This window comes from Podarcis bocagei, assembly GCF_964188305.1.
Source record: "Podarcis bocagei genome assembly, chromosome: 6".
Lineage (NCBI taxonomy): Eukaryota > Metazoa > Chordata > Lepidosauria > Squamata > Lacertidae > Podarcis > Podarcis bocagei.
In genome coordinates this window covers 51,633,423-51,645,906 of record NC_138130.1, presented here as the reverse complement: position 1 = coordinate 51,645,906, position 12,484 = coordinate 51,633,423, and the positions used below count along the sequence as shown (strand labels likewise).

The 12,484-nt window shown below is 43.7% G+C and overlaps 1 protein-coding gene across 2 annotated transcripts in view; it reads right to left on the bottom strand.

Annotated features, from left to right (window-relative positions):
* Positions 1 to 2,328: 2,328 nt before the first annotated feature.
* The window catches only part of PRDM15 (PR/SET domain 15), a 43,191-nt gene continuing 33,035 nt past the window's right edge, over positions 2,329 to 12,484 (bottom strand). Inside the window, exons 20-24 of one of the 2 annotated variants that reach the window (XM_081198080.1) lie at positions 9,231 to 9,317; positions 7,576 to 7,751; positions 7,076 to 7,156; positions 6,273 to 6,482; positions 2,329 to 4,152 (exon numbers count right to left, since the gene is read on the bottom strand). In XM_081198080.1, coding sequence (XP_081054206.1) covers positions 3,664 to 4,152; positions 6,273 to 6,482; positions 7,076 to 7,156; positions 7,576 to 7,751; positions 9,231 to 9,317 — 1,043 coding nt within the window. In that variant the 3' untranslated portion in view covers positions 2,329 to 3,663. The remainder of the gene's footprint in view (positions 4,153 to 6,272; positions 6,483 to 7,075; positions 7,157 to 7,575; positions 7,752 to 9,230; positions 9,318 to 12,484) is intronic. The other variant, XM_081198081.1, reaches the window with a different exon arrangement.

The window sequence follows — 12,484 nt, the reverse complement described above, 5'->3', positions numbered from 1 at the left end:
TTCTCTCTCATGGGTAGGCAAACTAAGGTCTGGGGGCCAGATTTGGCCCAAGTGCCTTCTAAATTTGGCCCATGGACGGTCCAGGAATCAGCATGTTTTTACATGAGTAGAATGTGTCCTTTTATTTAAAATGCATCTCTGGGTTATTTGTGGGGCATAGGAATTCGTTCATCCCCCACCCCCGTTCAAAATATAGTCCGGCCCCCCACAAGGTCTGAGGGACAGTGGACCAGCCCCTGCTGAAAAAGTTTGCTGACCCCTGTATCTCTCTGATGACTCTTTAAAGCAGTTGTTCCCAACTGGTGGTCCACGGACCCCCGGGAGTCTGCATAACCCACCCAGGTGGGTCGGGGCACTATTTACATAACAAACAAAAACTACCATAGAGATACGAAAATTTTCAAAAGTAGGCGGTCCATGGCTTGGTTTTCGGGGGGGAAAAGCGGGGTCCGCAGCATTTAGCTAACTGGGAGTACTTACTGGAGGCAACTGTTCTGGTCCACTGGGGGGGGGGGGGATCTCATAGTCATAGTAAGGTAATACCTTTACAAGGGCTAACTAAATCACCATAATTTGCTTGGCATTTTGTCCTAATCAAGATATTACCTGTGGATTTGGAGCTCTTAAAATACTTGATCATATACCAGTTTGTAACTTTCCACAGCGCGCACGCAACTGTTTGAATAAGCACATTATCTGGTTCATACCACCAGGTGATTAGGAGTAAATCATTATCAAGTGGCTATAAGCAATGTTGTCTGTACTAATACAGAGAGAAGACACTGCTTTCCTTAGTTTCCCATTCCTAAGAATTTGTTTATTATTTCTTTATTACATTCACATCCCAAATTTCTTCCAAGGAGCTCATGACAGCATACATCATTCTCCTCCTCCCCATTATATCCTCATGAGAACCCTGTGAAGTAGGTAAGGCTGAGAGGCAAGTGACTGGCCCAAGGTCATCCAGTGAGCTTCATGGCTGAGCAGGGATTTGAACCCTAGTCTCCCAGGTCCTAGCCCAACATTCTAACCACTACACCACAGCTTGCATGATGCTTTGGTTCCAAGTAGTTAAGATGGTAGTTAAGAATCTGTTACCCAATTCAAATCCCTAATCAGGCATGAATCTCCAAAACGGCCTTAGGCACATCTGTATATGATAAATGATGCCAGTTTAGCATATAGGATTGTTGTAACCATTACTGAGATCTTATTAATGGTACTATGTGCTAAATAAATACTAAGTGTTGCAATTGTGTCATGTGGCTGTTGATTTGTAGGTTGCTATTCTGATTTAATGTACACCATACAGCATATGACCTAATGAGATAGCAAGAATATGAGATGGTCAGCAGGCCAACAGGCAAGGGAAGATAGAAAAGGCACAATCACCTGGAAGGCATGCTGTGCCTATATTCCTGAGAGACAGTGGTGATAAGGGGTCAGCCAGGATCCCAACAGATGAAACAAATCTGGAGGCCTGTGATGAGCAACACCCGCCCTCCCAAATTTCTGGAGGCAGAGTGGCAGAAGCCCAAGCAAATCAAGACTGTTGTGTATCATGCTGTGTCTATGAAGCTTTCAACTTTGCACACTAGCCAATAATGGAGGAAATGAAGATGGAAGGCAGGGGGTTGGCCAACCATCTGAACTGCAATATTGACTAGAAATCTCGTAGACCAGCAGTGCCCCTCCAGATGCTGCTGCAGTTTAACTCCTATCAGCCCCCAGCCAGCCAGGGCAGTTGTCAGGGCAGATGGGTGTTGTAGTACAACATCATCTGGAAGGCCACAGGTTCCCCAGTACTGCTACAAACTAAAGCACAGGAAGACAGGCAGCTGCCTTTAACTGAGTCACACCATTGATCCTCCTAGCTCGATAATGTCTAAACTGAATGGGATCTCTCCAGGGTCTCAGACAGGGGAAATTCCCAGCCTCATCTGCTGGAGACCGAAACCAGGACCAAAGTGGCACCATCCATGCATCAGCAGGCTTTGGGGAACCCCAAGATTTCCAAAAGTACAACATAAAAAGCGGGTCTGAGAAACAGCCTGGTGAGAACTGAGCATGTGCAGAGGGCACAGAATGCTGTCGGCAGGCAGTGGGATGGAAAACTTAAGGGTATGCAGTGAAGTCTCCTGGGAAAGAATATCACTGGCTGGCACCCAAGGGCACTCCAAACTGCAATATCTTTTTCACAGGTCCTATATGTACACAACCTTAACATGCAACTTGTTCCTATGATGTGTACTGGAAGGTTAGAAAAGTTTCTGTAAATAACGGCACACAGTTGAGAGCAAATGGAACTGTGAGGAAATCATCAGTCAATTGTCAAATCTTATTTTTCCTTTATCGTTTAGCTAGAACAGTTGTTCACAAAGGCAAAGGAAATGCTTATTCATTCTTTTCTTTGTGTACTGCTGGGCTCCTCCTCCTTTATTTTCTGATGGTACGCTCTTTAAGTCATTCCATAAAAGATGAAGATTGAATTTGTATTTAAACACATGATATGGCAGATACATTGTATACGGATGCAAAACAAAACACGCCCTCTTCTGCCTGAACAGATGATACAACAGCTCTATAACTACCTAACGTTATCAAAGCAAGTGATTTTCATTAATTTTAGTCTAGGCTGCCTCCTTGTGGTCAACATAACCTACAAACGGTATTATATTATGACTTGCACCCAGGCAATTTGTTGCTGTGCATTTCAGATTTTCCCCAAGCAAAATCATGTATCAGTTATTACGAAGAAAATAATGAAAAGATACATGAGATCACTTTAAAAAGTGCCCCTTAATTTGTAAATATCCACTAAGAATACAGTGCAAAGTGCAAAGGGTAATATCGAACAATGACTCCCGAATATTTATGACATGATAGAAGACTAATTGGCAAAGTCAGTTTCAATGGGAAGAACTGCTTTCAGATCTATTAGCTAAATGTAATATTTAATCAACAAGCAGTTCTGTAAACAATTCTATTATCATATTAAGTGTTTAGTCCACAACAAGCTTGATTCAAGTTTTAATTTTACTAAACAGAAGACCATAAATGTTGCTCTAACATCAGACTGGCTATTTTTTCCCTCAGGTTACAACCCAAGCTGTCTTATTGGTAAAGTGAGTTCTCCATCACCAACATGGAAATGATTCATGAAATGAGGCACATTTCACATCACGGACTATCCCCACCCATTTATTCTTCCCAAACGTTCCATTAGATACAGGAATGGTCTGAGGAAAACAGAAACATTTCTTATTTGCTCAATTACATCCTCACACCCCGCTGTCAAGTTGGTCGCAACCTAACTCAGTGTGACTTAAACGCTCTTGCTGTATGGTTTTAGAAGATACTGCTGTTGTATTTACTATTTCTTATTTCCCTGTCTCCTTGCCAAATGTACCACAACCCCCAAGACCTCAGACTTCTCGCTATTCCCAGCGGCTGATTTCACCCCATATTTTGAGTAGGGCTGGCGTTGGTCGCGACTCTCAAGGCCTCTGCCTTTCAAGCTGTTGGGCCGATATCAGCATGCCCTCATTGCACACGCTCTTTCCTCCACCTCTGTTTGGTTTCCAGCAATCGATTCTGCGGTGTATGTGTCCCATGGGCTCCTACAAGCCCCTTCACAGTTTGGTGTCTCCTTACAAGTATAAGTTAGTAGCTGTACATCTGCTGCTGCTGCTGTTCTGTTTGAACCTGTTGCTGCCCTGCCTGCTGCTGCTGCGGGGGCTGGGCCTGCGTTTGAAGGGCATCCGTCTGAGGCACCGCCCTCCAGGTTAAGGGATGCTGTTCCGATATCTGGCTCCCTAACGGAGCAATGGAGTTCACCAGAGTAGTCAGGTTTATAAAATGGGCGACTGACTGGGGGTTTGCCGGCTCAGGCTGCGACTGTATTTGGATATCATTTTGGCGGTTGCCGTGCAACATGGCGGAACCGGTGACTGTATCGAACGTCACGGTGAGGATGGAATTGTTGTCTAGCTGCAACTGGCGCTCGGGAGTGGCCAGGTGGCCCACAGCCACAGGTTGCAAGTTTGTAAACTGGGTTCCAGCTGGTGTAGTGATGGGGGTAACACTAATATTGGTCAGGCCAACAGAGCTAGAAGGGGCTGTGACATTTGGGTCTCCGAGAGTCACCACCACCTGAAAAAAGAGAAATTCAGTGTTATCTGTAGTGATTGTTTTTACTAGAAATGCATGCTGTGAGGAACAGTCAACTTTGCTGCCTCTCTTTTTTGCCTGTCGATGGCATGATGGGAACACATGTATCATATAAAGCAGGCATGTCCAATAGGATGATCACGACCTACCGGTCGATCATGGTGGTCTCGGTCGATTGTGGTATCAATTTTTTTTTTAGATTCCCCCCAAAAAGTTCAATAACTTTGGCCACCCATCCCCCAAAAAAAGCTCAACAACTTTGATCAATCTTCCCTTAAAAAAGCTCGACAACTCTTTTTATACTGTGAGTAGATCTCAGTCTCTTGGGAGTTGGATGTGTCTGATATAAACCAACCCAGACTCGGTGATCAGCACCTGAGGACTTCTTCATGTGTCTTCTCCATGGGAGGTCTGGAGGTTGGCAACACAAGAACAGGCCTTTTCTAGCTCCAGGAGACTTAGTTTGGGCAGAATCGAGTATACCCTTCCAGAATTAATGCTAAATACATTAATTCTAGTAAATGAGCCACCATAGCAGCTAGACGGCTGTGGAAAATTGTGTCCTGGGTTTTTGGGACTACCCATGTAGTATCTGATACCAATAGTTGCAAGATGTGAAATATATTGTCATTATTTTCAGTTCTCCTACCCCACTATAATAAGAATAGCTTTCCCCTGCAAGCTGGTGGCCTCCAGATACTTTGGACTGCAGCTCTCATCAGCCCAGCCTGCATGGCCAGTGGCCGCGTCTGATGGGTGCTGTGGTCCAAAACATATGAAGGGCACAAAGTTGGGGAAGGCTGTAGCAGGGTCCTTCCAACCCTCATACTATATATGTTGTTATATTACAGAGTTGAAAGCAAACAGTGATAAACTTCATGGATTTAGATCATACATAGTGGCGTCCGCCCTGTGGAACACCCTCCCATCAGATGTCAAGGAAATAAAAAGCTATTTGACTTTTAGAAGACATCTGATGGCAGCCCTGTTTAAAGAAGTTCTTAATCTTTGATGTTTATTATTATTATTATTATTATTATTATTATTATTATTATTATTATTATTTTATTGAATTTTTAATATCCTGTTGGAAGCCGCCCAGAGTGGCTGGGGAAACCCAGCCAGGTGGGTGGGGTATAAATAATATATTATTGTTATTATTATTAAATTAATTTCCATCAAAGGTGATCACCACTACTGAAGATTCAGGCAATACTTTCAGTTGAGTTCCCCAAATTGAGGGCAAAATTCTCACAGATTAGAAAAATCTGGATTTCTTTAACTCTGGTATGTGGTAATGGTATTTCTGATCCCCCTCCCATTGCAATAGTTCATCTCTAGTATCTTTTGAAACTGAAATTACTTTTCAGAACAAAATACTTCACTTTTATCTCACCATCAAGCTAAGTTGGTCATAGTTACCTGGCCAAGAGATGAGCAAGGCTATGCTGACTGCAGGGCAAAACAATACAGTTGCCATAAGTTCTGGGGCTTTGGGGGATTTTAAAATGATTAAAAAAAACCACAAAATGACCCCCCTTGCCATACATCTGGGTTTCCTCAGACATTTTTCCGATTTCGCGAAAATCCCCCCAAACACCAAAATGCTGTCCGATTCCCGGACATATCGCAACCCTACAAAACAAAGAAGAGGGCCCTGGATTTCCCAGGCTACTGGTTGTATTCATTCCTACTGAAGAAAGAAAGTGGTTGCATTGAAAGGTCTAGTGTGGTTGGGGCAAAGTCTATTCTCCCAAAACAATGAGGTAATCAGTGTTTGCACCATGAGAGATGTTTGATCTAGTTGGTGCCTTAGCAGACATCCCCAGAACGCAACCGAATATTAGCTCACGTAGAAATGAATTTAGCAACTGACACTGACTCTGCATACAGAGGCATAATGAATTTCCAGGGGATTTCAGCCACCAGGGACCTCTTCCTTCCTCTCCCCTGCATATTATACTGGTGAGCTTTCCAAAAATTCACCTACTGAAAAAAATCCATCGATACATTAAAATACCTTAAATAATATTCCTAGGATATAAAGCCACTTTTTGTTGTAATTCCCACCTTCTCCCGATTCCTTGGTAAAGGGCACTCACCTGCTGAATGCTCTGCACAGCTGAATTGGTCTCATCTCCCACATTCCCTGTGAATTCCACTTCTTTTTCTGTGTATTCACTGAAGGCAGAATCCTCAGGCACTTGGGTTTCTTCCTCTTCATCGGGCTTATGCTTTCGTTTATGACCACGTTTATGAGCCTTCATATGCTTGCCTTCCGGTAACTCTCCTGGTTCCAGGGCTAGGTCTGACTGTAAGGGGAGTTTTCAATGAAAGCACAATGTCACTGAATTCAACACTTCAACATCAGGAGAAATTCCTGTTCAAAACTGCTGAATTAAAAAAAATATCAGTAAGTTTGATTTGATTTGTCGAGGACTCAACAGAGACTCTGGTTTCCTTTCATGCTACACATGTTTATTAGTGCAGCAAAGGCAGGAAGATTTGTGCTATTCCTGATGTTGTGAATGGTCAGTGTACTTATTTTGTATAGATTTGAGCTTTATACAGAAATGTCAGGCTGTACCTCTTGCATTTCATAGCCTTCCAGCACCCTTTTTCTTTTCCCCTTCTGTACTGATGTGTATCTGGCAACTGAGGACAACATTTTATGCACCTGATAAAGTGGGCTTAAGTCCAAGGGTGGGGAACCTTTTCCTGAAGGCTTCTGAGTGCATTCAGCTGAATGTGCTTGGAATCTCCCTTCAGACCTTTCCCAGTAAATGCAGGAAGCTGGCACATGTGGGGATACTGGGGGGTGGAGCTGGCACATGGGTACTCTGAATGTCCAAATAAGGACTGAAGGTAACAAGAGAGTTACTATTAGGCTACACTTGCATTTTACCTGTACAATTCCTATAGATGAAGCATCAACAGTTGTGGTTTCTGAGAGCTGCTCCAAGTCATCAATTCTAACTGAAAGCACCTGGAAAACAATATTTATATTAAGGAATAACATATTTATAGTAGTATTACCCTGCAATTGTGTATAAGGAACAGTTACGCTTATAAGTAACAGGCAGATTGGTTTGTTTTATATTATGTTTTATATCATATATGTATGCATATTTTATATTACATTTTATACACCCATTCAAATCTGGCTAGTCACTCTATCAGCTCAAATAAGGCTAGCTACCTTTTGGGTCCTTCAACCGTGGATATAATAAGCGGCGTGTGCTGTACTAAGAATTCACATTCCTAAGATGTGAAAAGCAAGTGTTGGCAGCCATCACAACAAAGCTGCACAAAAATTAAAAATTCAGAGCAAGGTAACATGTAAAGGATGCGTCTCCCCAGGAAGTCAGCAAAAATCACGAACTCTTAATCTGTCATCAAACTCACCTCTGGATGTTTTCGCCTCATGTGACGACTCATTGAAGCTCTGGTGGAAACCTTCGTCCCACAGAGCTGACAACTCTGCGCTTCTACCTTATCGTGAGTTAGCTGAATGTGCTTCTGAAGCATGTACTCTGTGACGTACTTTTTATCACACACTGAGCAAGTCCATTGCTTTCCCACTAGTAGTAGCAAGTAAAACAAGAAGTTGAGCATTAATTTTCAGGTAGGGCATCTTAATATTACAACATTTCAACTACAGGTTTTCCATTTTTTAAAGAGCTACATGGTATGGAACCTGGAGGAAGTATTTTATATTTGTATAATTGGGAGACACTTACATACTAATTAGGATGGACTGGAATTTAAAGCAGAGTGATGAATTGCATGGAAATGTGACACCTGGGCGACTGGGGACAACTATCAGGCTGCATTTGCCTTCTGAGATCAGGGGCTGACAGGATCTGATATTACTAACCTTAGCAAACCTGACAGCACTGAACCAATGTGGTTTACTGCAGATGAGGGAACGTGGCTCAGCTCTCCCTCAAAGTCTGAATGCTGTCAAATAGCTGACATGAGAGTTTTTTTAGATTTGCTGTCATACGGATGAAACAAAAAGAAGTCTTGTGGCACCTTCAAGACTAACAGGTCTATTATGGCATAAACTCTCATGGACTAGAGACCACCCCATCAAGGCTTGTCCCAAGTTGGCAGATCTATGCACACATGGGTTTTGGGGGGCAGGGCAGGGCAGGGCGGAATAGTAAGCAATGAGATCAGAGGGAACTGAAATGCACCAAACACAGGCTGTTACAATCATGTTCAAAGGAAGCTTCACAGAGAAGCTGCAGTGTGAAGCCACTGAATTACGAGGTATCAGAAAGTTCAATTCTTATAAGGTGAGGCCCGAATCAAGATAACAGGTTTTTAAAAATTCTGCTACAGGTGTAAGTCAAATTACCAACGCCTGAATGTTTTGCACTGCATCATCCACACTGCTTTGTGAATGGTCATTGGAATGATTTTGCACACATTTGTTTAATGGGACAGCTTAGTGTGTTCTTTTTCACTGCACTTCCCTCTGACCTCAGCACCAAACATCTGCTGCACATGTGTATTCATAACTGCCAAGTTAGGATAGTGCTCAATGCACCTGATGAAGTCAACTTTAGTGCACAATAATTAGATAATAGATTTGTGAAAGGAGCTAAGCGACTCCAGTGTTTTTGCTGCAACAGACTAATATGGATATGAGACTAATGGATATGTCAGGCAGCTGTTAGTGCTTCAAGGGAAATATATAATTATAGGTACGTTTTTTACAGTATAGTAACCAAACTACCTTAATTTTTATTTTTTTATTTTTCAGCCTTCTAAAAGAGAGGTTAGATTCAGAGCCATGTATTCTGCATGCCACTGGGGGCACACTGTAAGTGCAAAATCTAGAGCAGGGTTTCCCAAACTTGGGTCTTCTGCTGTTTCTAGACTACAGCTCCCATCATCCCTAGCTAGCAGGACCAGTGGTGAGGGATGATAGAAACTGTAGTCCCAAAACAGCTGGGGACCCAAGTTTGGGAAAAGCTGACCTAGAGTCTTAGCATTTATCTTTGTAAAGGTACTTTTAGAACCAGTGGCATAGAGTTCCAGCCAAACATTACCTGTGTGAATGAGCTTATGAGTCTCCATTGTATTCCTCTCGCTAAACGTCTTCCCACAGAGCTCACACATGAAATCTTTGATTCCTGCTAATTAGAAACTAGGTTAAGTACCAAAATGATAACTACCCACAGTTCCTTATGGCAAATGTGAAATTGTGTGCTACAAAAGGAATGGCCAATTAATTGTTCCTTTAGGCCCAAAGTCATGCTGGTGTTTGCTAAGCTAAGCAGTGTAGTAAATGCTAAATAGAGAGCAGATTCCAGGCAGTGCTGGGGGAGGGGGTCAGGACTTATTAACCCTCTGGCATTTATGCAGGGCTCCATCTGGTTCCCCAAACTTCTTAACATTTGCACAGAGGTGAGAACCAAGGCACGACTGTATTCATGAAATCAAGGAGCCCTTAAAGTAGAAATAAGCAAAATGGAATTTATTGACAAAAGACTACATAGTCGCACCATGAGTTTCCCCCCTCTTCATGTTTCAAAAATGCAGGCATCTTCCTCTAGCTTCCTAGCTATATTAACCATAAATAGCTATGGACAAAATTACCTGGGTATATTTTGTATTGTTGTTTTTTAAAAAGGTCTAATGGTATAAACCTCAGTCAACATCTATATATGTGCCTGTAATACACATTTGCACACCCTCCACAGAGACCTGGAAATTTGATAAAGGGTCTAGGGCAAGTAAAACTGCAACCTGACACACTCTTCTTTAGCAGCAAGCAACATCCTTCAAATGCAGCTGTAGCTACTTAGTCCTGGGGACACATGCATAAGACTGGCGCTGTAAGAAGTAACTGACATCACTGTACTGTATTACAGAGCAGCAGGTCTGTATTACAGAGCAGAGTTTGCAAGGCAGCAGCTGAAGAAGGAGCAAAAAGGGTTTTCTTGTGTGTGTGTGTTTCTTTGTGGCTGATTAGCTGTTTTCCCTGTGTAAAGGTCAGAGGGGGCAGGGTTTCTGTTGAGGCAGGGGATTAGCTGTGGGAGGAGCTTATCAGAGTTTGCAAGGCAGCAGCTGAAGAAGGAGCAAAAAGGGTTTTCTTGTGTGTGTGTGTGTGTGTTTCTTTGTGGCTGATTAGCTGTTTTCCCTGTGTAAAGGTCAGAGGGGGCAGGGTTTCTGTTGAGGCAGGGGATTAGCTGTGGGAGGAGCTTATCAGAGTTTGCAAGGCAGCAGCTGAAGAAGGAGCAAAAAGGGTTTTCTTGTGTGTGTGTGTGTTTCTTTGTGGCTGATTAGCTGTTTTCCCTGTGTAAAGGTCAGAGGGGGCAGGGTTTCTGTTGAGGCAGGGGATTAGCTGTGGGAGGAGCTTATCAGAGTTTGCAAGGCAGCAGCTGAAGAAGGAGCAAAAAGGGTTTTCTTGTGTGTGTGTGTGTGTGTTTCTTTGTGGCTGATTAGCTGTTTTCCCTGTGTAAAGGTCAGAGGGGGCAGGGTTTCTGTTGAGGCAGGGGATTAGCTGTGGGAGGAGCTTATCAGAGTTTGCAGGGCAGCGGCGCGCGCCTAGCGGCGCGCGCAGTTATACCCATCTTTTAGATTTAGGGGAGCTAGTCTCAAACGTTTGTTGGGGGAGACCTAGGGTTTTTTTGTGGGGGAAGTTATTTGTCCTGTCTTCAAGCTTTTTATGATGGAGGACCTCTGTAGCCACCCCCAACGACACGATCTCAAGATGGAAGGGGAGGGAACAGCTGCAGTCGCCTGCGATTCCTGCGCAATGTTTGCCATCTTGCCAAATGTTGCAGGCAGCTTTACGTGCAGCAATTGCATGTTGATTGCCCTTTTAAAAGACAAAGTCCAGCAACTGGAGGAACGTGTAGCTACGCTCCAAAGAATTAGAGAGCTGGAGCTCTTCTTGGAAGCAACAGAGCACACCGTCCCCACCAAGGAGGAGACAGGGGACTCCCCTGAGAAGGAGGATAGTTCACCAACACAGGAGCCAGATATATGGAGAAATGTGACTCAAAGAAGTAGGAGGCCCAGGGTTCACTCTGATTGTTTAGAAATACACAATCGCTTTGAGGTCCTCTCCCCTAGCATGGAAGATGAAGAGCAGACTCCATTTGAGGATCTCTCCCTCATTACAGTCGATCAGGTATATGAAGACGAGCAGCAAAGTCAGTCCTCAGGGAATGTGCAGGCGACCTTGGAACGGACAGCTCACGGAAGAACCCCGACCAAACCCAAGAGGAGGCGTGTAGTGGTGATAGGGGATTCCCTACTGAGGGGAACAGAAGCAGTGATCTGTGGGCCTGACAAGATGTCTCGGGAAGTGTGCTGTCTCCCCAGGGCTAAGATCCAAGATGTAACTGAACGACTGCAAGGAATCATAAAACCCACTGACAAATACCCCTTCCTCTTGGTTCATGTGGGAACCAATGACACTGCAAGCAATAGCCTCCAGAAGATCAAAAGAGACTACGAGGCTCTCGGCAGGAAATTGAAGCAACTAAATGCGCAAATTGTCATCTCATCTGTCCTCCCAGTTGAACGACGTGGCCCAGGGAGAGAGGGGGAAATAGTGGAAGTGAACAGCTGGCTTCGCAAATGGTGTAAACAGGAACGGTTTGGATTCTTAGATCACGGACTGCAGTTTCTTGAAGATGGACTTCTGGCAAGCGATGGGCTGCACCTCACAACGGTTGGGAGAAATGTTTTTGCCAAAAATCTCAGAAACCTCATCAGGAGGGCTTTAAACTGACTAATGTGGGGGAGGGAGACAGTGCTCCTGAAGGTAGGAGTCTATCAATTAATGAAGATGATCATCCAAATGTCATAGACCAAATGGAGCAAACAGCACGCGGACCTAGTGGTGGGAGGAAAAAATCCTTAAATAAGAGACACGGGGGAATGATTAATGGACTTCAATGTCTGTACACTAATGCGCAAAGCATGGGAAATAAACAAGATGAGCTTGAGCTCTTGGTACAGCAAACTAAATATGACATAATAGGCATCACTGAAACCTGGTGGGATAAGTCCCACGATTGGAATGTAATAATGGGGGGATACAATCTATTTCAGAGAAACAGACCAGACAAGAAAGGAGGAGGAGTGGCGTTATATGTCAGGGATGTGTATACCTGTGAAGAGATCCAAGATTTAGAACCTCAAAGCCAAAGTGAGAGCATTTGGGTCAAAATTAAGGGAGATAAGAATAACAGAGACCTCATTGTGGGAGTTTACTATAGATCCCCAAGCCAAACGGAGGACATAGATGATGCCTTCCTGGAACAGATGGCCAAGCATGCAAAAGGAA